Source organism: Rhopalosiphum padi, chromosome 2, assembly GCF_020882245.1.
Source record: "Rhopalosiphum padi isolate XX-2018 chromosome 2, ASM2088224v1, whole genome shotgun sequence".
NCBI lineage: Eukaryota > Metazoa > Arthropoda > Insecta > Hemiptera > Aphididae > Rhopalosiphum > Rhopalosiphum padi.
This window is the reverse complement of record NC_083598.1, coordinates 6,335,541-6,361,400: the sequence shown is the minus strand read 5'-3', so window position 1 is coordinate 6,361,400 and position 25,860 is coordinate 6,335,541. Positions and strand designations below refer to the sequence as shown.

The following is a 25,860-nucleotide window of genomic DNA, read 5'->3' as shown; positions in this document are numbered from 1 at the left end:
CATAGGACATAGGTTACAGTTAATAAAATAGTTATTATGACTGTACCTTAGACCTGTAATTTATATAGTTTTGTCAAAACAATCTTTAATAAAGTCTAAGAAGGGATAAATTCACAAAACATGATAAAACATCAAAATATGTTACTTTTTGGCTTAAATAATTAAATATTACAACTACTTATAGCTTGCCTACTAATTTATTAAGTAAATAATCTTATAACGATTACATAACAGACCACTGAAATATAAAAAATACTAAATAGTAAATCAACTTGTATTTTAAATATCGAAAAACAACATAAATACATTCAGATAATATATCGTTATGCGCTATATAGGTACTTTATATAACTATTTTATTTCAAATTGATTTATACATTTTTTAATTATGAATGTCAATTTTTTTTAACTATAAATAATGATTTTTAAAACACAATAAATAAAATCCAAACCAGGTACATAGAGACTCTCGCCCTGCTCGAAATCTAAAAAAGAGTCTGACTAGAACTTTCACTCGTTACCATTTATTTATAACCATTTGGTATGATTCGTACAAATTTAAAATTAAATATATATTCATCGATTGTAATTTATTCTCCCTTATTGCTAAAATTGTATATGTATCAAATATAATAATAAATAAATAAATAAGATCAGCAATTAGCATACAGCTAATTAAATAAAAATATTTTTTAAAAAAATATTTCGTTTATTAGTCTCTTTATAATATTTATCAATGTGAATAATTTTATAATATTTCACTTGATATCATGTGTTAGATATTAAGATTTATATAATAAATACTAACGTCAACGTATATACATTGTTTAAAAAGAAAAAATTGTAATTTATACATTAATTAACAGTGGTCGTTTTATATTGTTTTGTCTTTGTTCCAAAAACTCGTTATTCGTTTAAATCATTGAGAATTTGGTAAAGTTTTCAATGGCTTCAGTGCTTCCGATTCGTTTGTTGAAACACCATTTGATTCTTCTGTGCTGGGACCCGAATTCCATGATAACGTTTTCGCTGTTCCGAATATCAAAAATACCATAGCGCCACACATGTATGTCGCAGCCAAAATCCAAAATACAATACACCATTGCTCAAATGTTTGCTGCAAGTATATGTACAATTATACGTATAATAATATATTGATAGATACCTATTTTAGTATTTAAATGTTGAATCAAAATTTTGTGTTTAATGCGCTTATACTAACATTGTTGTTCGTTAGTTTTCCCACTAAGTATGACGACAAGGTCCCTCCAAACGAAGACAATGTGTTCGCCATTCCAAATATTGTACCTGAAATAAAGTCATTGCACATTCATGTCGTTGCATAATTATTTTACAAACTGTTAGAGTAGGTAGTAAAATATATTGTCTGAATATTTAATACTCACCAGAGAAATTTGGAGCTATGTCCAAACCATTTCCAAGATAACCACCTGTAACAGCTCCGTTCATCGTCAATGCAATAGTAAAAATTATTACCGACCACACTTGATTATCTCCAAAATACACTTGTAAGATCATCAAAATACCTGGCGTAAATACTCCTAAAAATTAAAAGTTTGTTTTTTTAGATAAAATCAAAACACTATAAAAAATATTTTATAACAAATAAAAAAAATAGAATTTTAGAACAAAATAATTTAAAGAAAAATTACCGATAAAAGTAAAAATTTTTCTAGTCATTGTCTTAGATATTTTTTCAGAATTTAATAGACGATCAGCAATTATCCCAGCAACCAATGCCATTAAATATTTGCCCAAATAAGGAAGACTAGATAGAAAACCATTCTGAAATCATGATGGTGATTAATATATAGTTTAAACTTTATTAATTTCACAATTTAAAAATAAACATGATTAATAAAACGTAATATTTATATTTAATTATATATATATACCGATTTAATGTCATAATGGAGTAAATATTTCATGTAAGTAGGTAACTGATTAACAATAGTAAAATAACCAAAAACACTAGCTCCGTGTGTAATAACTATGGCCCATACTGGTAATGATGTAAGTATTTTTATCCATGGCAGTTTTTTTGGCTAAAAAAAAAAATTAATAAAATCTTATAACTTACAACAGGAATACAATCTGTGTTATTCAAATTTCAAGTATTCTGTTGTCTATAAAATAAAATTAACTGATCATAAAAATATAAAATAATAAATGAACTTGGTAATTGGTATGTAAGTCTTTATGTATCGATATAATTTAAAATGCATAGTATAATAATATCATAAAATACTTAATATCAATCAACATGATAAATCATTAATTTTATATTTTTTATTTCATGTATACTAGAATAAAAATTATTGAAACTCGTTATTACCTTTGTACCAGGTTTGCTTTGCTTAGCTATTTCTGTTTCAATATAATGTTTTTCGTATTCGGTTATCCTAGGATGATCGGCAGGTGTTTCAAAAACTAAATTAAACCACAATATGGACCATGCAAGACCTACTAGTCCTGTGATATAGAATGCGGATTCCCATCCCCATGCAGAAATTAATATACCGCAAACTGGTAAGGTAATAGCTGCGCCTAAAGTAGAAGCTAGAAATTCCAATACGATTAGTGATTAGATATTAGACAATTTTTAATAGCAATTAAATAGATAGCTTAAATATAATTAAGAATAATAATTTCAATGAATTTTTTTTTATATCAATTGAATAATTATTTTATATTATTTTAGTGATATTATTTAGAAAATGTATAAACATTGATGATAATTATAAGATATAAATTATTTATTTGTATTATAGTGTAATTTATATAGACATTTAATAAATTAGTAAAAAAATGTAATTTATGTTTATTTCTAATACGAACAATTGGAAATAAAATCCAATAATTCGATAGTTATATCATAGATAATTTGTACATTTCACCGTTGATTATATACTATTATCAATGATTTATTCAAACAACAATATTTTTTTTAATATCTATAATCTTGATATTATACGACTATTATCTGTATATATTTTACTAACATAAGTATAATGACTATGGCCAATTCACTACATATTTGTTTTTAAATAATCATTTCACGATTACATTTTTACAAGTATGCTCGATGTATAAAAATATTAAAAATTCTTCCCACATCAATAATATACAGTTTTATAACGAATTTGAATTAATCAAGAAACGAGACAATGTAATTGACAAATTAACTTTAGTGTCAGCATATTAAGCTAAATTTTTCTTCATAGTATACAGTGTTTTATAATTAATTGTCAAGAACTCAATTTTTTTTATGGCAGTTTAATAAATTAATAAACCTCATTCCTTTTAAAAATATGTAACAATAAACAGTTTATTTTAAGAATTGCTACTGAATAATTTTGTTCCATAGCTAAAAATAAAAATGTATAAATAAAAAATAACCATAAATAAAAAAATGGTTAAAAATATGGTATGATATAAAAGCTATAAAATATTAAGTTAAAAGACATAATACCCATCATGTTGGACATGAACTTGCTGCGTTCATTTGGTGGGATCCAATTGGCAGCAAGTGGCAATATAGCCGGCCATGTTACTCCCTGAAATACGAAAAACAGGTAGAAGTTACATGATAATATTATAATTTTATCATCATATTACAGGTACTTCTTTTAACAAATTATAGAAGAAAGTAATTAAGGAATTTTAAATCTACTGTTAAATTTCAAAATTACTCTTCAGCATAACTATATTCAAAGAACATTAAACTTATTTCCGTTTTATTAATAATGTCCCACCCGGTATGAATACAACTAAAATTAAAACAATCCGTTTCATAGGTACACATAAAAATAATAAAAATGTGTCAATCTACTCTTTAAATTTGTTCATTGTAATAAATATATTTAACAGTACTCACTAGAGTAAATCCTAAAAACACCCGACAAAATATTAGGCAATATATGCTGATTTTTGCGGCCATAGGTGTCAATAAGGTAACCATAGACGCTAGCAACATAGAGTAGCCGAAAACCGGTCGAGCTCCAATCATTTCCGCCAAACGACCACCTGGCAATTCCGTAAGAACATAGCCCCAAAAGAAACTGCCCAATATCATATTTTGTTCGTACTCAGACCAATTAAACTTCACAGCACCAGGTAGATTATGGTGGATCAAACTCACGGTGGCCTGAAAATATATTAAAACATTATTACTTGTTGAATTATAAATACTAAAATAAAAATATAGTTATTTCCCCTAATATACCTAATAGTTTCTTTTATTTATTTATTTATATTCTAAAATCACATTCCAATAATTTATAAAAACACATAACTAATTTACTGATATGCATGAACTATATTGCGAGAGACCAAACATTGGTGTCATATAATCGTATTGATAATAAATTGTTAATTTATCAATTTTAAATTAAAATCTAATTGTTTTAACTGGGTTTCGTAAATTTATAATTCAATTAGTGACCATGTGCCAGTGGTAGTTTCAGTCATGGCCATCTGTTATTTCTATTGGTGTATAATGTAGTCAAATACTATTGAGGAGCTGTGAAAAATCTAAGTAATTATTATATTATACAGACTTGTGAGATGCTCTCCTTCACATTCCCTTAAGTCTCTTTTTCCTACTTAAAACTTACGAATTAGTAATAATTGTTACTTGCCACATTTTAATATTATTTACATTAGTACAAATAACATAACTCATCTAAATAAATAGCATCATAAAGCGTAATATTCCAAGTAATATTATAAGTATATCAATTTATTTATTTTATGGTTTCTTTTTAAAATACCTAATCAATTAATTAATTTAACAATACCCAAATATTCAATATTAAATAATGTTGCAAATATATATTGATATTTATATATTATTATATACACAGCTGTATTTATTATTTGTGATTAATTTTACTTGAAACATTTATAAATGTATTTTTAATATTTAAAATTTAATTTAATAAATTAATGCAATTTATTGATGTCTATAAATTATTATAAATTTAAAAATAATAAATATCTTTTCAAGTAAATAAGTATATTTTATGAGTTAAAAATTAAATATAACTAACTGATGATTTCTTATACTACAACTAGATACTTCATTAAATTTAATGTATTTAAATTAACATAAATAAAATTATGTAAACTTTTTAATAAAAATTGTTAAAAACAGGTAGCTCTGTCGCTCTGTGAAACGCGTGTATTAAATTACGATAAAATATTTAAATTTTTTCCATAGTTCAGTTGCATACAATTTTTAAATTGTATTTAAACTTTGAACAATTAAATGTATAAAAATAATATTATTAATAATTTTATAGTTATATTTTAATTATAAATTCGTAAACATCAAGTTTAAGAAATTAGCATGGTAGTAGTTTTTTATTTTTTTAGTTTATTTATAATAAAATCATCAAAATATCATAAGTTTTTATCAGAAACTATAAAGAATAACAAAAAATGCATAAACTAAAAGTCCTTGTAATAATATTTTACAAAACCGACAATGATAATATTAGTAACCGTGGACTCAGTGGCGGCGTGAACATTTTTCATTCATGAGACAAAAACAATTTTAGGGACCACCAAAATTGTAGTTTAATTTTTAAGTATTAAAAATAGTTACGCATACCTAATATCTTTAATTGTAAATAGTTTACGAGTAGAGCCTTTGTCATGCCGCCACTGATTGTGGTAACGCATGTCAATATGTCATGACGGATGAATGAGCACAATGGTATTTAATAAATAATTTACAAATATTTTAGTATATCATAATTCATAATGTTATTTTTTATAAAATATATACATAAGCAGCAATACGTTAAACTAAATTTAAACAACAACTTTAAATAAATTAAAAATAACGGTATTTGTATTATATAAAAAAAAAACCTGATCCTTAAAATATATTACACATCCATATACTAAAAGTATCAGGTATTATGATAATTTATAGCATATATTAGCACTAGTCGGACTAAAAAATCTGGTTTTAAAATTTCACGTGAGAGTTTATAGAGTGAAGCAAAATAAAAAGTCACTTGTTTAAGTTTCATAAAAATGTATGCTGTTATACTAGTTATACTATTAACCACCAAAACAATGAAAGAAAAACAATACATTCAAGTATCAAAATATAAATTATATCCCAAGCATCTATTATTAATTTATAATAAAAAGGTCTTAAAACTAATTTGTAAGTAAGAAAGAAATGTTTATAACTATATACAGTCACAAAAATAATTTTAAATATTATTTTGATTACGCATTACATCATCTTATTTAAATTTTAAAATAAATATAAAAATAAAAGTGTTGTAATCCATTTGCTTCATTTGTAGGTAACCATTTACAGTTGTAGGTATACTATTTTAGTTATTTAATTTAAATTCATTTTATTTAATATGTATAATAACAAATAATTTACCTAATAAATAAATTATGGCATTACTAGTATAAAACATGATATAAACATTAAACATAAATTATATTTATTCAGTATACCTACAGTAACAAAACTAATGAAAAAATTGTAAACATGTACCTTAAATTAAAATAGAATATAGAGAGAACGTTAAATTATTGCGCATGATATTTTAATTCTATAGTCAATATTCTAAATTAAATACTTACATAATTTTTTCATTTGTTTTTATATGATCATTATTCATTACAATATTTGAAGACTTACATTTTAAGTAAAATTAATGATAAGTTTATAGAAAAGTAATGTAATTGTATCAGTAAAATGGCCCATAATGAGAGAAATTATAAAAAATGTATAAAACAAAATATTATTTTAGGCTTTAAATATACAATTTTAAGACTTAAACACATCATTATAGTAGTTCAAGATTAAAAAATGTAACATAAAATATACAAATATAAAATAAAAATGTCATCGTCTATTGGTTAATAGCTCGTATACTTAGCCTACATAAAATATTTCTCCCAACATACAAAAAAAAAAAATAATATAATATAATATTATTTTTTATTTATCATTAAGAAATAATTAATTAATGTACTAGGTAACATAATTATTATAGTATATTGTTGAATACAGAAGTAATTTAAACCGATATCAAAACATCGAAGGTCATACATATATTGGTTACAATCAGAAAAAAACCTATTAAATCAGTTGTAGGTATTATGGTTATTAAATAATTTAAAACCATATCGTGATCTGATGCCCTAAATTATTATTGATAAATTATAAATTTATAAGCTATATTTTCACTACCTCGGGGCATTTAACCTAGTAATTAGAAAACATAATAAATTTATATTAGCCGTAAATAATTATACTAATCATTCAATATAAATAGTTAAATATACATAAATCAGAAAAATAAAAATACAACTCATTTTATATTTAATCATTTACCCTAAAGATTAGAAATTCGGAAATAAAAAATTCACCTATCTACTTATCATAACGTTAAATGTCCTCAGAGTGAATTTATAACATAGGTACAATTATTATTGTACAACTTGCCAAATTGGTACATCATCTAATGATTGGAGATTCGTCTAATCTATATTATTATACATAGCATTTACTTATTACGATTATTCTGTAATGCACGATTTATTTATATGATAAATGATAATACATAACATCATAGACCTATATTGATTATTGAATATAAATAAAAATAAAAATAATAAATCAAAACTTAAAATTTAAGATTTACTGTGTTTAAAAGGTAGAAAAAAAAATTAACTTAAGAAAACGATATTTTAAACATTCATCAATAATTCAAATTTATTACATCAATCAATTCATTTAAAACATATAAATTTTAATATTGCAATATCTATAATAGGTATGTTACGTATTCTTATAATATAATGAATATATTTTTTAGATTCTGAGTGGAGCGATAAATGTATTGTTTTGACAGTAATTATGTGTTTTTATCATTAATTTATATTATATTATACAAATATAAATAAATAAATATTTTAGCATTTCCTTGGTATGAAACATTTTTAAAAATATTTTGACTAGAATTCTCTTTTTTTTAGTTTTTTTTTATTAATTCATTATAAAAGTTTACTTATGAATAAAAAATATTAATAATTCAATACAAGATTCATCAGTTTTTTTTTACAGTATTTAAAAAAAAATCGAGAAAACAATTTTTTTTTATTTCCATTTAAATACCAAATGTTTACGAAATTCGTCAAATTCCAAATACTCGCATATTGTAGTTAACAATTAATGTAATATTTAATTATTATTTCTCATATAGTCAAATTTGAAAATTATTTAAAACAGGATTTTCAAAAATTTTTCTTACAATAGTTAGTATTTATAGTTTACTATAGTGTTTTGTAAAGCAACATTAATTTTTTTTATCACCATTTAAATTTCAAATTCAAAAATATAAAAAACAAAATGAACCTACGTAATATTACACTTATTTAAAAAAAATTGAATTTTTTTCTTCACGTGCGCAGTAAAATTAAAAGTTTTTTAATTTAACAAAAATAAATGTTTCGTCAAAATTCTATAAGATAGATAGTCTTTTATTGTAGATTAAAATCATTAGGTAATCAAAATATTAAAATATATTTTTATTTTATATTATATTAATTATTTAATTTTAAAATATTCACATGAAGAAAAATAATCGAATAACATAGATAATATATTGGGTATAAATGATATACTGATATATTTATTTACAATAATTTTTTTTTATCAAGCAGTTTAAAATACGTATATGTATATATTAATTAATATATTTAGCATACTTAATTATTCATGAATAAAATCGTACTTTGATCTTAATGTATATCAAATCTTTGATTTATCTTCAAAACATTCTCCAAATTACTACGACGTAATTCAATACGATTTAAACAATTAAACATAGTTTGGTTGTTTTATACTTGGTATAATGTATTAATGTAATAACTAATAATAGATAACATGACATAATAGTCACTTCCTGTACCTACTTTTTATTACATGGTTTGATTTTGATTTTGGATTATTTTAATCTAAATGTAGAACGCAAAAATGCTGAAATTATTTATATTTATCTCAGTTTTAACCTTGCTAAATCAAAAAATAAGCATTACAGCTTTATGTCAGTTAATACATATTGAACAAGGAAAAGTATCAAGTTGCCGTTAAGAGGGCGATACTGTACTTTTTATAATAAGGATATTGACGTATGCAACGCAAAAAAATAAAACTATATAGATATCATATAGCATTTTACTAGTATGTTCCAAAGGTCTACCCATTTTAATTGCCGTCATTCCTTGAACGCTGAGTAGTTAGTCCGTAAAATGTGTTATAAGTTACATCACAACAAAGTGCAAAGGAAATTGTCCTATTGTTATACTTTCATCCTTGAAGCAATCTGATATTCTAAGAATTTATAATACCACATGCTATAATCGTTAAATAATAGTTGTTGATTTAATGTTATTCAACAATTCATAATAAATATTCGTAATTTATTTTCCAAATAGGACAATAACTACTGAATATAATAAATAATTAACTTACCAAATTCAATAATAAACATAACATACCTATTACAGTATTACCTATACTGATTGATCGATGACAAATGGACAATTCTAGTAGTCAATATACTTTATGATAATATTTCAACAATATATTAAAATCTATAAGAATCAACTTCCGATATAACGAAGATCGGTATAACCATTGGTTTTATAATATATTCTAAAATCAATAGTCTAACGAAAATCTCGGTATACAGAATAAAACTGTCGCTCCCATACGAATATGGATGTAACGAACTCAAGATATACCTAATAAACTTTTTTCTCGGTCCCTTGAAAATCATTATAATGCGAATTGACTATGTATCTTAAAATATTTTATATACAGTTACAATGGAAATAAAACTAACCTTATATATCCAGCTCCGAACCCAAATAGCTTCGAATTTAAAGTACATAAGTACATTTAGGAAACCCACGGAGGCTATAGGCATTGCCTTCTACGAATTTGTTGCATGTTTGATTATTTTAGTGCTTCGAAGATATTTTTGTCTCAATAATATAAAAGTTATAAACCCAATAAAAATGTTTTACATATTAAATTATAATTATCTATAGTCTAAGACATTAATGCTATATGTTTAAATCAATAATACATATTATATTATCTTTCTTGTGTTATATGAATTACTTTCTAATAAATATGATGAAAATTAATACGGTGTACTTATATAAGTTCATAAGAACAGTAAACAATTTTAAGTTGAACACAAAAATTCCTAAGCACCTCGATATTACAATTACCAATAATTATCATATGTTTAGGTATTAATTATCTTATTAACTTATAAATAAAAATGCATAAGTATTATATAACTACTAATTTTATTTTACTAATAAATAATCAATATTTATAAACAACATATTATTTTGTTGATAATTTGATTAAATTTACTGAGAAATGTTTTCACGGGGACAGCAAAAATAGAACCAGATTTTAATAATACCGTCATAGAAAACCAATGTTTTTGCTTTGGTGTGCGTCCAAAAACTTTTAGATTTCGTGCCAATGATGTAAAATAACTGACCAACAATATGTTGTCATAAAGTAGTGAAATTAAATTCAAGGTCAGTGTTACTCGTAATAACCGATATTTCTAAGTAGTATTATCTAAAACTTTTTTAAATGTACATATCAATATAAAATATCGAATACGAAATTAGTTTGATACTCCACTATAATTAGAATAATTGTCAAAATCTTCAATCAATTCTGTGTAGATCAGTATAATTTGTATAACCCATTGAAATTACATTAGGTGTACTTACATTGGTATCATTTAATGGTGAAATTGAAAAATTAGTGGCTTGCTCTATCGAAACATTTTGCTTATGATTAGGTACCATGTCTACGATGGCTATTGTGAAATTCACTCGTAGCATATAATTGACCATAAATCCAACTAAAACCATGAGATTTAATATTCTTGAACAGTTCATCGACCCTATAAAAAATTTAAATTTATCAACATAAGCTGTATATGCATATAAGGAATATCGTATTATAACCACTAAAAGACTTACGAGTCTGCTTAATGACCAATCCGGTCTCCACGTTGGCTGGCTCTTCTTTTTTCATATTTCTAAAGTTACCAACTTTTAGTGCTTAATATAATCGATCACTTTAGTCCTAAAAGTAACAAAACAATTTTTATTATTACAAATAATGATATTAACAAAATTAATTTATTATGTTTAGTATATAAATGTATATATTGCTATTATCAATTCAATAATATACAAGGCAAATAATAATGATATGTAAATATACAAATACGAATTAAAGATTGATATCGCTTAATTATTTAGTTTGAAAATATATTCATAGATAAGGCACAATTTTTGCCAAGTCGAACATTTTTAATGCATCAATAATAAGTACATTGTTTATATTTCAAATGTTGAACTTTGAATGTTTTAAAATAGGTATTTAAAAAAGTTTATTTTTATTTTTTTATTGAACAAACCCAACTATAATATAAATAACGCAGTACCATAAATAAAAACATTTTACAATTTTACATTTAATATTATACAAGTAACGTAATTTTATTAATATCAATGAAAGTTATACTAATGATTAAAATAAATACATAAATAAAATAATAGATAAATTACAATAAATACAAATTATATTAATAAGACATTATGAATGACCTTGTATATATACTATAATGTACCTACTTAACTAAAATTAACCCTTTTATTTTTACAACTTTTTAACATGAAAGGACTAGTCGTGTAATATTATGTATAACGTTTGGATTTATTTAATCAATAAAAATAAATTAACATTAAAAAATGTAATAAAATCAATAGCCCAGAATTTAGTTAAAATAAACAATGTCTTTTCAAGAACTTTCATTTATCAATAAAAATTATGTTTGTTTAACTAAACCTTATTACTATAGTAACGCAAACTTTAAAAATTGTACAGTATTAAATTACCTATTAAAAAAGCATTTAAGAAACAAATATCTATTTTAAATTAATTTAAAAAGAAACTTTTTCATGGATTATTTTATTTAGAATATTTAGGTCAACAAAAAAATTAGTTTAAGATCAATGTTATTACCTGCACAATTTATACATTATTTAGATAGGTAAATAAGATAAGTCATATTATATATTAAATGTATTCATTATTTGCTAATGGAAGCTATTTATCAATCAATAAAAGCATTTATAAAATTTAAATCAAACTAGATATTCTGTATAAAAAAAATATCGGTAACATGAACATCATTCACTATTTCAAGTTCATTGTTGAAAGTCGATATGTCTCGGTTGCACGAAAACGCTAGGTCAACATACACTACATTCATTACTTCTGTAAGTGTGCTACAAAGTTAATCAATACAAATTTAATCTAATAAAATGCATCACAAAATAATCAAATTTTTTAGTAAAATACATTGCTCTATATTATTGTGATAATATAACTACATTTGCACTTTTTGAGATTCCGAAAAAATAAATTTAAATTAAATTTATTTGTTAATACAATTTCTAAGATGTCTGTTAATATATTCTCTCTATTAAAATTGTATTTTAATTAAGTGAAGCCAGAAATAATCGCTAGCTACATTCATCGTCATAAGAAAGTTATTACAGTTTTTACATCAATTCGAGAAGGAAATCTATAAAATTTACAAATTTATTGATTAAAATAATTGTTTACCGAAGAAGATAAAAAATAAATAAATAAATGAATACACATGAAATAGTTCAATGCATTTCCAATAAAGTTTTAAAATTAAATTTTCATATAGTATTACATGAAAAGTTATATTAATTTTAGAGTATAACATTTATATCAAAAAAATATAATTTTAATAAATTCTTCAAAAATCCATATTATTTATTATTTAATAATTATATTATATAGTCTCTCTACATTTGATCGGAAAGAAAGTTATCAAAACAATTTAATTAAATTATATACATTAAATGTATACAAAAATAAATATATTTAAGCTTAACTATAGTACTTACAAGTGCGTGTTACTAGACTGTATTATGTGAAAATCTATATTGTCACATAACAGTGAAGGTAAAGCACTCTCTAGTATCGTACATAATGCTTATTATACGTATTATATTTAAAATATTATTTATACATCTTGAAGACAACTATTCAAAATTAAATTATTAAAATATTTTATTGCATATAAATGTTATTGTAAATCAGTTTAAAAAAATTGATTACATTTGATTATCTAGTTTATTAGTTATCGAATTACGAATAAACCGTGATCTATCACAAAATCAAAAGTAAAAATTAGCACAGCTGTACGTAAAAGGGTAATATAAATACTAAATCAATATTACAACGTAAATTATCAATATTCTATTACATAAAATTAAGAAATAATTGTACTATTTAATTTTAATACCCATATTATTTTGGTATAAAAATATTAAATGCAGAAATCATATAATTATATTAAAATAGGTACCTACTAAAAAATCCATTCCTTAAGTGGAAAAAGAGAAAGGAATAATAATTGATATCATCTCTATAAAAGAGATCGATTTATACATTTACGAAATGTCAAGTAAATTGATTTTATAAAGAAATTAATTTCAAATGAAAACCTAGTGAATATTCCTTCCACATATTTTAGTTTTATTGCTAATGTTATATATACTCTCATAATAATAAACAACTTATTTGTACATATACAAATATAATTATTGTATTTTTTAGCATAAACATACAATTTTAAATGTTATCTGTTGTTTTGTAGATACATTTAAAAAACATTATAATAATTATTATTTGTAAATTAAAAGCCATAATATTTAAACTATAGTATGTATTATTAAAAATCATTATCTATTATACCGAATTATAAAACATCCATGGACTATGGAAGACTTCAACTGATAAAATCGATATACCTAATTGAACCCGCACCTATGATTAATATATAATTCTCACAATATATTATTTTACTATGAACAATTTACTTTTAATATGCAAAAAAATATTATGAACATCTGAAAATAAATAAACTAATTTGACGATTTCTTCACAAAAAACAATACTTCACCGTGTATTAAAATAACTATTTCTAGGTGTATAAATCATATATTAATACATAAATATAAATTTGATTAACAGTGAATGAGGATAAATGTGCATAACCATGTGCTACAACAAAGACAATTAAAAATAACTTCAAACAAAAGATTCTTAAAAGAATAATTGGACTAAAAAAACATCCAAGGAAAATACGAAATAAGGACAAATCGATGAGGTAAAGAAGAACTGTACAGAGAAACAATATAGTTGGTGCTCCTACGAATAGTAGGCTGAGCTAAGCCAGTCATGTATGGAGATCAGAAAGACCTATAATAATTGGGCCATAAAATGAAAATCAAAAAAACCAGCTAAGAAGTCAGCCCAAGCAACAATATAGAGATAGAATCGAAAAATACTTAACAATTTTGGTATTGATGAACACAATAGAAAACAACTAGTAAATAAGAGGAAGAGATAGAAGTTATTGGTGGTTACGGCAATGGACCTTAACGGCCTTAAAAAACCAAGAAAATTATATAAATGTATTAATTTCATATTATGTTGTGTACATAAACGCTGAATAATCATATATAAAAAACTTGGTTAAAATTGCTAACAATCAGACCTGTTAAATAATTACTTTGGCTGATAACGTAAATATTAATCAAGGGCAGTACACATATTTTGAACCTATGATTTAATTTATTATTATAAATTATAATAACTAAATACAGTAAAATCCCGTTACAACGAACTCCAGGGGACCAAATTTTTTTTCCGTTATAACGGAAATTTCGTTGTAACGAAAATTCGAATAAACTCTTTATAAGCCCTGCTTTTCGGCAGGGGACTTCCATGACTTTCGTTATAACGGGATTTTCCGTTGTATTGGTATTCGTTGTAACAAGAATTTACTGTAGTATATTTTAATATTTTTTTTTACAATTTTAAAAACTGAAATAAATGTTTATAAATGTTAAATTATTAAACTATAAAAAGTAACACTGTAACAACGGAAGTAATAGTTTTTAAAAAGTTTGATTATATCCAATAAAATAAGAAAAATAATCAGATTTTTATTAATTATTAATTAATAATCGAAAATATAACAATAAATTATTTTATAAAATGAACAACTATATACATCGGATAAATATAAAATATTATGCCGTGCTCAAAAAACCTGTTATTAGTGTCAAAAGTACAGCTTTTTTACCTTTTTACAATTTTTATTGTGTCATTAAATAATAATAAAAATATGACTATAGTTTACATATACATTTTCTTTAAATCTATAGATGTTTATTTCCTATTTTATCATTTATGTGTATTTTTAACATACCTAACACAATTTCTGATTTCATATTTTTTTTTAAAATTAACACAATATTGTGTTTGGAAAAGCTTCAATTCAACTTTGATACATAATATCCAAACATAGACGACAAGTCGACAACTAAATTTGGTTTGTACGTGGGAGGAGCTGTAGCATTCAGCATTCGTATTATTTCTTTAATCTGTGTGGATATTTCTTCCAATATCGAGAAATGCCAAGTTTGAGAACCACCGTGCAACATACTTACTTGTTTTTGGACAATTTATCGCCATATAGAAGACAACATTTTTTATGACTTATTATTTAATACATATTTACATAGTTCTACATATTTATCCAATTAAACATAATTCAAAGAATTAATTATATAACATTTTGTTTATACAATCTAAAGTATATTTGAGTAGTTGGATAAGATAAGAAACACAAACTGTATCTTTTAGTGCCATGATAAAAATAGCAAAAATATAGTTTATAAAATATAGTAACTAAAATTGCAAGTTTTTGATTTCATAATCAAATAAGCTTTATACTTAAAACCTACCAGATTAGTTCCATTATAAATTATAATAAACATTATTGTCTATTGACAATAGTAATACTTACAAATATTAAATAACATTTTGGTAATGGGTAACTGATATCTTTTACGAATTGAGAAATTATATGAATCATTAAACTAAACAATTATTTAAACACTACATTCAAACATAATTCAGTAATTCGAAGATTTAATATAAAATTAAATAAAACATGTCATAATCAAATAAATATCCAAACAATCAAAACTTTATAAAGTAATAAATGTATACAAAATTACCCACAACAATATTTTAATGTATATATATTTAAGCATTTATTAATCCGTGACTACAAAAATTATTTATTCAGATTATTAAAAATATAAAATAACAACTTTACAATAATAAAATGTCCATTAATACTATGAATAATGAATTATATAGGTAATCTAATAATATCTACTATGTAGGTTAGTTGTTTTTTATTATTATTACTACACTTATTAAGGATTGACGGTTGAATCAAAACCACCGGTCACCTCCGAATAGGTACAAATCATTTCTTCTCATCCACAAGAAAGAGAGAAAACGAAAGTAGGTAAGTAGGCATATCAATGTACGTAGAATACTTGAAAAAATAACTTTTCAAAAATCTGTTATAGTGTTATCTGGGTGTATTATACAACGATATTAATCCCGTCTATATATTTGAATTTCTAATTGCAAACAAAACTAAATAAATTGTTTACTATAAATAACTACAAAATAAGTATTTCAATATTATATAATATATTTCAATATTTGTGTATTTTAAACCAATTAAAATGTTGCGTTGGAAATTTACAGTTAACAAAAATCCGTTATAGGTACATTAAAAATATATTATTTTTAATTTTTTTTTAAGTATCTTCTTTATAATCTTTTAGTAAAATCATAATATCAAATAAAAATGCGTAACTTATGTATTGTATTTTTCCCTACTTATTTAAATTAAAAACCTAATATAATGTCCTAATGAATATAGGTGTTCACTCGGAGAAAACGCATGAACGATTGATGTTGTACACTTGTATGTATATACTAGCGTGTACCTCTACAGTCTACACTATTAGTCGACGCACACGTGTAAGTACGTTTTTATAATTTATTTTTTTTTTTAATTTTTCATATTATATATTTAATAGTCGGAGGTATTACGTTTATGATTAGTGATCTATGCGAACTTAAGCTATTATTATACACGTCACAAATAATATGTTGAAAAATATTACATATATATAAATCAAAATAGGTATTATAGGTACTGATAGATTTACTGAAATCAAATCAAAATATAAAACTCACGGTTTGTGTAACTTGGTCCCAATTGCGAGTGAATGAGATTGAATAAAAAAAACCAAAAAAACTTAAAAATTAAAAATTAAAAATATTATCACAGACGGACGGACGTCTACACACGCGCACACGTGTGTTCCACGCAGCTACGTACTAACGTAGTGTACAAGTGTGTAGGATTCACGTCGCCGTGTAAAGACGGGAGGTTACAATATATATATATTATTATTATTATTATTGAAATCGACGACGACGACGACGACAGCAGCGGCAACGACGATATTATTATAAAGTAGTCGGCAAAAACCACTGGGGACACGCGCGCACACCACAGTGACAGTCGTCCTGCACTCTGCTACAGGTGCGTGGCGCAAACACTGAATAATAAATTTCCTCGACAGTCGTTACATCGTCGAATGTCGGACGGTCGAGAGAAGACGACAACGTCAGTATGGCGCGGCAAATGTACTGATGGCAAACAAAAAAAAAAAAAAATTTAAAAACTCCTCGACGTCGGTGATCCAATAGTAAAATGTAGTAGGAACAATAATATTATAACGCTGTTATCGTGTATGTACACTATCGTGTAATGATATAATAATATACGGTGTATTGTGTGTACGCGTAAAACGGCGCAGGGTCGTAGGTATTATTATTATTTATATTTTATTGTGTGCGAAACAAACGGAGCGAACGAACTGCGGCAGACACCGCACGTGAAAACGGCATTAGGTAAACTGCCGCTGGCGCGCGCCACTCGTCGGACAAAAAATATGATAAAAATGAAATAACAAAATATAGCCGCGCGTAACCTAGTCGCACGCGTGTCTTCGGTGGCGGCGGCGTCCTCGACTCTCGCGTCATCTTTATCGGCGCGCCGACCCAGAGGCCTTGTTTTCAATAATTGGTTTCCCTGTCGAATCGCTGCAATTTTGCCGGCTGTTATTTTTTCTTTTCAATTTCCTGTACACGTATTTTCGTGTTCTGCGTGGCCCGAGCTCGTGTGCGGTACTGAATCTAATTATCGGAGCTATATTATAAGCATGTAACATGAGTTAATGATTTTTTCACTCTACAACATGTATCGTGATATTTTCATAGATCGCATATAATAGGCGTACCGGTATTATATTATTATGGTTAGTGGTTATATACATAGGTAGGTTGGTAGGTAGTTGGTACCGAGAATAATAATTGTGTTTACGCGTTCTATGTTGCAATACAAAAGTCAACGAGGCATATTTTATTTTTTGAGCAGAGCAACTGCTCTCAACGCTCAAGTAGTCAAGTCCGACAATATAATAAGTATAAATAAGTATAATACAGTATAAAAAAATTGGCAATGTCTGTTCTTCCTTACCACGACGACACGCAATGGGTGTTTTTAATTGTCGATGATTACATAGCCACATAGGTATAGTCGGCGTTTATTGTACTCACTTCAGGACCAGAGAATTTGTGCGTTGTTCCCATTAGCCACGTGACTCAATAAGGCGAAAAATTCAAGAATAAAAAAGATATAAGTATGTACACGTTATAGTTGACAATTAAAATCTAATCTAACTATGTACTAATATACTAATATTTATTATTGTGTAGTTCAAATGTAGATTGCCATTCATAAAGAAAAGATACCTACATGATTATTTTGATAAGTAATGATAAAAATAGGAAATATTCAATTTGGTTTCGTAATCATTTCAAATGATGTAATAAAGACATTTTTAATAACTTTAATATACTTTTCGATGTAATGATCCAAAGACATGGTATTAATAACCGTAAAAATACTTGCAATAAAAGCGGGAAAATGAATTAGAAAAATAGAAATGTTCTCGGAAAATACTCATTAAACCCATTAACCAATAACCAGTGCGGTGAGTCCAATAAACAAATTGTTTTCTATTTGTTGGTTTTCGTGTAAATCGGGACCAGCCCGCCGCCCGACCGCGTGTGAGCCTATAGGTGAATAAGCAGCGACTACTGTATAACAGCGATTGATATCTACCACGGTTTTCGTGCGTAATATAAATCGTTTCATTGTTTCAATAAGATACCTAATATAATATAATACAATAATCTTACGCGGACGGTGAACTGGGATCGCACAAACAATAAAAAACCGACAAACGGTGAATTACTGTCACGTGCAGACTGACACATAATGGGATATTGAGACGGGTAAATAGAGCAGCGGCGTTGGCGGCGGAAGAGAGAACGATAAGGTCTGAGAGATTTTATAAGTATCTACTGCTCATGTTTATTTTGCTGTTCAACATTTCGACGTGAACTAAAATATTAAATATTTTTATATTTTATACATATAATATTATAATGTTATCATCCGTACACCGTACATATGCATCATATTATACGTAATAAGTGTACACTCATTACTATATAACGACACTGTCCTGGACGCCCACCGCGTTTTACGCGTGTTTACATTTTATTATAATATTTAATATTCTTATATATTATACATATGTCTATGTGTATGAGTAACGAGTGACAGTTTTTATGCTGTGGTTCCCAGTCGAATTACATACGTATTTCGTCTAAAAAAATACCACGTAAACAATTTATTTATTTGTTCTACAGTTACGCGATGACTCCAATTTAATAATTCCTCGAACTGCGAAGTCTCTTATATATATTTTGCTAATAAAATTGTTATTTTTCAAAAAAATTCACAGTATTACAGAATAATATGATATGTATTCATTACTATTTTTATTTTTTTTTTACTTTTTGTTTGTTATAATAACATAATAATAATATATTAATATGTAAATATGTAATAACTATAACAACTAATATACCTATACCATTGATTATAAATACTGAATAGTACTTATATATAATAATTTATCTGTACTAATTTATTTGATTCCTAATTATTTTAATCATTATTGCATGTACCTAAATACCGAAAATTAAAAGTAGGTAGACAAACTTGCGTACAATTTGTAAATAGATTATTTACTCTTGAATATTACCGTGTATATACCATATAATTATGACAGTCCGCCAACAGTTTTTCACTTCATGTACAATGTACATTGTACATTTATAAACATAAGTGTGCTGCAAATACTAAAGAAGTTATCGCGAAATCTCTCAGTCAAATAACATATTTCTTTGAAAAAATTTTACGCAAACTTTTTCCGGGTAATCCTTCCCAACGCATGAAACGCTAATAACATAGTTTTAATGCATATCATATTTAACGTATATATTATTATTTATCTCTAAAATTATTAATTAAAACTAGTGTTCAGGTGTTTCCAATGTAAAACTCCATCTCAATTTTTTCTATTTTCATCGTCTAATACTCAATACTACTTATTTATTTATTGTACTCACATGCATATAGATTGTAAATTTTCATAAAATAAACGAATTAAAAAAAAAACTTTTTCCCGGGTTTGCACTTCATTACGACATTTGCAATACCAAGTCTTAAAATAATTTATTATTCATAATTTTTGTTAATTTATTTTTATGAAATAATAAACCAAAAAAAAATATGCAAAATCAAACAAATAGTATTTTTATTTAATTCATCATCAAAAAAATATTATTTAATAAATAAACTACATTTTTGCGAAAAGTTAAAGTTTGTCCACAGCCCACAGGCCGCATATGGCCAGCGGGTCACCATTTGATAATTTCTGCTGTATACAAAGCGTACCTCAATTTATGTGACTTTATGACATGATCGCCATCTATATATGATTTACTCATAAACACGTAATCATAATGTTTTCTGTTGGTGAGTCTTTGAGTCTTAATGGGGAAAACTATAGCAGTTACCGTCTTCTCACTTTCTCAGCACCCACCACGATGTCCGATTCTCGATTAAACTGTTTTCGCCGTTCCCAATAGGATAGGTAAAATGTTTTATGCAAATATGCAATAAGACATTCTAGCGAAACACTTCGACCATTACCCAGGATTTCGTCAAGGTAAAGTGCACATCAATCATCAATGTACATTCACAAGTTCCACAAACTAGTCGTATTGGGACGCATCTACTACAATATTTAGAATTTATTTTAATTGCACGGTGCCATGCCTTGATCGTACCGAGAAGCGAAATGGAAAACATAATCTTGTAGTCTTGTGCACATTTAATATTGAGTGTTGTGAATAATGTTTAATGTAACTTTTTTGAGACTAACAAAAATATTATAATGAACAAATAAACTACAGAGTAAATAATTATTAGGGAAATGTGCATTATGATGACCACTCCATTACTAAACAATAATATTTTACTATATTGTACAAACTATAAGCTGTAAGGTCTAATAAAAAAACTATTTTAATTTAAAAGTGTTAAGTGTATTTAATTAAAAGATGTAAAAGTGCCAATAACAACTTCAAAATGCGACGAACACGCCTCTAATAAACAATGTTTATGTCCATCATTAGTCATAATAATTACTATTAAATACCACAGCCTATGGGCTATTGGCCAGCTCTAAATATTAGTTAAGATTACTATACCTACTTAAATGCTAAATACACGCCTGAATGCTCGATAAGACGATAAGACTTGTTTTACTATATAATGCAAAGAAAGTAACTGGTTCCAATAATTTAAAAATGAATGTAGTTCCACTCAACTTAATTGCCCATTAATAATTGCGCCATACGATATCGATCAATAATTCTGTGAAATTTTCGTACCTTATTTAAATTTATTATACTTACCTTACTAGTTATTATATTTTTACAGTTTACTTGCAATCTACGTATTACATATGTGCACCATGCAGGTAATACCCACTTCGTCATCTGCAGAACTACTTATATTACAATTACCTACTTTTAAAAGGATTGCTATAATCATAACACTATACCCCAGTGGTTCTTAACGTGGTCGGCACCGCCCCATAGGAGGCGGTAGGTTTGAAGGGGCGTTGGAGGGGCGATGAGTTCTCAATTTTGAAATAATGGAAGAAATAAAAAAAACAATAGCGTCCAGTGACACGTATTATCGCACATGAATTCAGAATAGTTATAGAAAAGTTTAAATTAGAATTAAATAAAATATTATTTACTAAACATTAAATTAAGAGTTTTTATTTTAATTTAGAATAATGATCCTATTCGTATGAGAAATTTTTGATTGATTGTAAAAGAGTAAGCCGTATCTACGTGAAAGGGCGCTGAACCGAAAAAGGTTAAGAACCACTGCTATATCCAGTACCTATAAATACTAACTATAAAATTATTAAAACTATAATCATAATCAAGAATCAAACCCAATCTTTTTCAAAGTACATCAGATATAAATGTATAATGGCCTACGTACAATGTACATGTTCATCACTTTAATAAGTTTAGTCTTACGTTATGAAAAATAAAATAACTGCACTGTCTGCACTTCTGCATTTAATTATTTTTATAAATTTCAACTTAAAATTAGTATTAAAAATAATATTTTTGAAAAAGTAAAAAACAATAATAAATTGTGTATTCTTAGAAAGTAAATGAAATTAGAATGTATACTACCTTCCCTTCGAAATTCGCATTACCTTATAAATTACCCTTCCATTACGAAAATAATTGTTTTGTCACGTTAATACTTATATAATATAACAATAGATATTAAATGATTCATCTATATATAATATACTATATACATATATATAGCATACTGCATAGTGCATACATTAAAAGTTAAAATTTACTATAATATACTATATAGGTATATTTTTATTTATCGATTTTATTTTGTCACTACGTTTCTTACATAACACACTTTAAAAAAATCTGCTTATATGTCTTTTCACTCAAATGCAAACATTTGGTTGATCCTAATGATCCTATACATGTCTATATTCCATAAATAATGTAAATAAATAATTATTCAGATTTTACAGATTTTATTTGAATTTTTTTACCTTTTACCTAGCCTTAACATTTTTACAAAGAATCATAGAATCTATATTATTAAATACATTTTATAATCAATATAAAAGTATAATGTAAGTTTACAGCTCATTTTTACAAGGAAATTACACAAATATATTTACTACATAGTGTATATACATTATATCAAATAACACATATTGTTATACAAATAAATATTTATCTTGTGTAAACTTCTGATTTTTTTCAAACCTTTTTTTAAAAACTGAAATAAAAGAACACAAATTGTGTAAATAATTTATAATTAATTTATAGTACCAAATGTGAAACATGTATGATGTATTGTATTAAAAAGATGAAAAAACAATAGATTAAATCACTAAAATTTGTTATTTAAACAATTTGATTTCTTTTATTATTTTAAATAATTATTTCATTTTTTTATCAAAACTTCAAAACGTTTGAAAAAATCATTAGTTTACTCTATATTTTTTTGTATAGATAATATATTATATGATGATTTATTGATGTGTATACGTTACATATTTTTGTTTAAGAAAGAAATTGACGGATAGTGTAATCTCCTTGTAAAAATGAACTGTAAATATTTTTTAAGTAGTTAAATATTTTTATTTCCGTTCAATATTCAAAAATAATTATGTGCATTTTTAATTTTTAAATGAGAAGATAAATAGGGGAAACAAACAAGCTAAGACACTAGTATTTTATGAATTATATCAAAGAATTTCAAATTGTATACCGTTAAATCAAATTATCGTCATCGTCATAATAGTTTTTAATAATATACCAATATTTAAATATTTCCTATATATCATTCCTAAGAATATAATCATATTATATTTTTTTGAGGAGCAGGGTTCTATTACATGGTTGGTCAAAACTCAAAATTAATCAATAATTAACTATTGGCTATGATTACCATAGACGTGGACTTAAATTAATTTTTCATTTAAGACTTTAAAAGCCTTTTATTAAAAATTGATGACATACAAGCGTTTTTGTTGTTTTAGTGTGAACAAATATGTGTTTTAACTGTATACACAATGTAGGCACTTATGTGGGTACCCAAGAATGTAAATATTATTACTTATATTTTATTACAAATAATATAATTTAACGCTCGACCTATAAAGTTAACCTATCAACCAGCTCAAAATGCACTCACGAGATTATTAAAGCTTCTTTCAAATATTAGTTTAAAACAGGGGTGTATTTATGGGGGACTGAGGGCTTCAGCCCCCCCCCTCGAAATCCAGAAAATATTTATTAAGCCTGCTTATTATGTCCTATCATATTATGTAAATTGTAGAAGTTCTATATAATTAAAAATACCTCAGCCCCTCCCAAAAAAACTTCTAAATACGCCCCTGGCTCAAGACTTGAATGCATTTATGTACTATTTTAATATGCTTAGCCACCAAAGTACCTACTAAACACTTTTTAATAATTTTTTTATCTGCATGTTGATTATTATTATTATTATACGGCCTGGATCCGGCCCTAATTATACCTACTTATCTGTTGTGACTGCAAGTGCTTTTAATGATTACAATTATTCATTCTTGTTACATATGTCAACTTAGAAAAAATAGAGCTGGACATCACGCCAAGATTTATTATCACTACATACATTATACATGTATTAGTCATTAGGTGACTAGTCTAAGTAGAAATTAATTCTTCGCAAACGGTATAAATACAGACAGTATTGTTTATTGTGCGAATTGTTTATCAAATAAATGTGTAATCGTGAAGTTTTTTATTCAGGTACCTACTCGGTATTCTCTTAGATGTGTGTCCGGCGTTTTCGTCGATAAATCAAATTAATAAGTTGTTAATTTTTGTGATTTGAATATTTTTACAAAAAACTATTAGGTATAACAGGACGCTGAACCCGCATTTATAAACTGTCATTGTTTTGTGTTACGCATTACAATAAACTCACGTTCAAACAATGTCCTTCAAATTTGGTTTAAACGAAAAATTCAAGGCAACGAGCACCTACCTAACAATATTCGTGATGACTTTGACTGTCAAGAAAACTATTTTAATGTAAGTAAATTATTATAAAACATTTTACGTAAGGAAATATTTTAACCTGACCTCCCAAATCTCTTCAACAGAAATGTTGAACAAAACTATCTTGACGGACGACGGTGAAAGACATTAAACAATATTTTTTCAGTTTATTGTTTAAATACAATTGTTATACCTCTTGAATAAAATTCGAAAGACACATTCCTATAAACTGCAATAAACATTGCTTTTTTAATGTTAAGTATTTATGCATGTACTTATGTTTAACAATGACTGCAATACATATGTAAATGCAGGTGTAGTAACGAATTACGATATATACCAAATACCAAAATAATGATTTATAGTCGCTGCAGTGACTACAATATTATTAAAATTACAGTAAAATAATGTCGACATTGTAAATTATACTTAATTATTATTTTGTTAAAATTGTTTTATTTATTATAAAATTTGTCATCTATTCTGAAACATTATTTTTTTTTCTAAACTGTAATGAGTATAGTATGCATTCTGCTCCCTTAGTCGCTTGCATAATATCTATACAATACTTTATAGTTTATACCTACCCATTTGGTATGATATATGTATAAAAATAACAAAACATTCATTTATACATAAATAATATACATTAATAA

General features: G+C 25.5%; 1 protein-coding gene across 1 annotated transcript; it reads right to left on the bottom strand.

The window, feature by feature from the left end:
- Positions 1 to 686: 686 nt before the first annotated feature.
- On the bottom strand, positions 687 to 18,016 carry LOC132919376 (sialin). The gene is made up of 11 exons (XM_060980953.1): positions 17,291 to 18,016; positions 11,086 to 11,191; positions 10,831 to 11,006; positions 3,899 to 4,168; positions 3,494 to 3,578; positions 2,357 to 2,580; positions 1,917 to 2,066; positions 1,674 to 1,806; positions 1,407 to 1,562; positions 1,223 to 1,308; positions 687 to 1,117 (listed from the first exon to the last, which is right to left on the bottom strand). Exons 2-11 carry the CDS (start codon positions 11,138 to 11,140, stop codon positions 920 to 922), a joined length of 1,533 nt encoding a protein of 510 aa, XP_060836936.1. The 5' UTR covers positions 11,141 to 11,191; positions 17,291 to 18,016; the 3' UTR covers positions 687 to 919.
- Between the last annotated feature and the right edge of the window lie 7,844 nt (positions 18,017 to 25,860).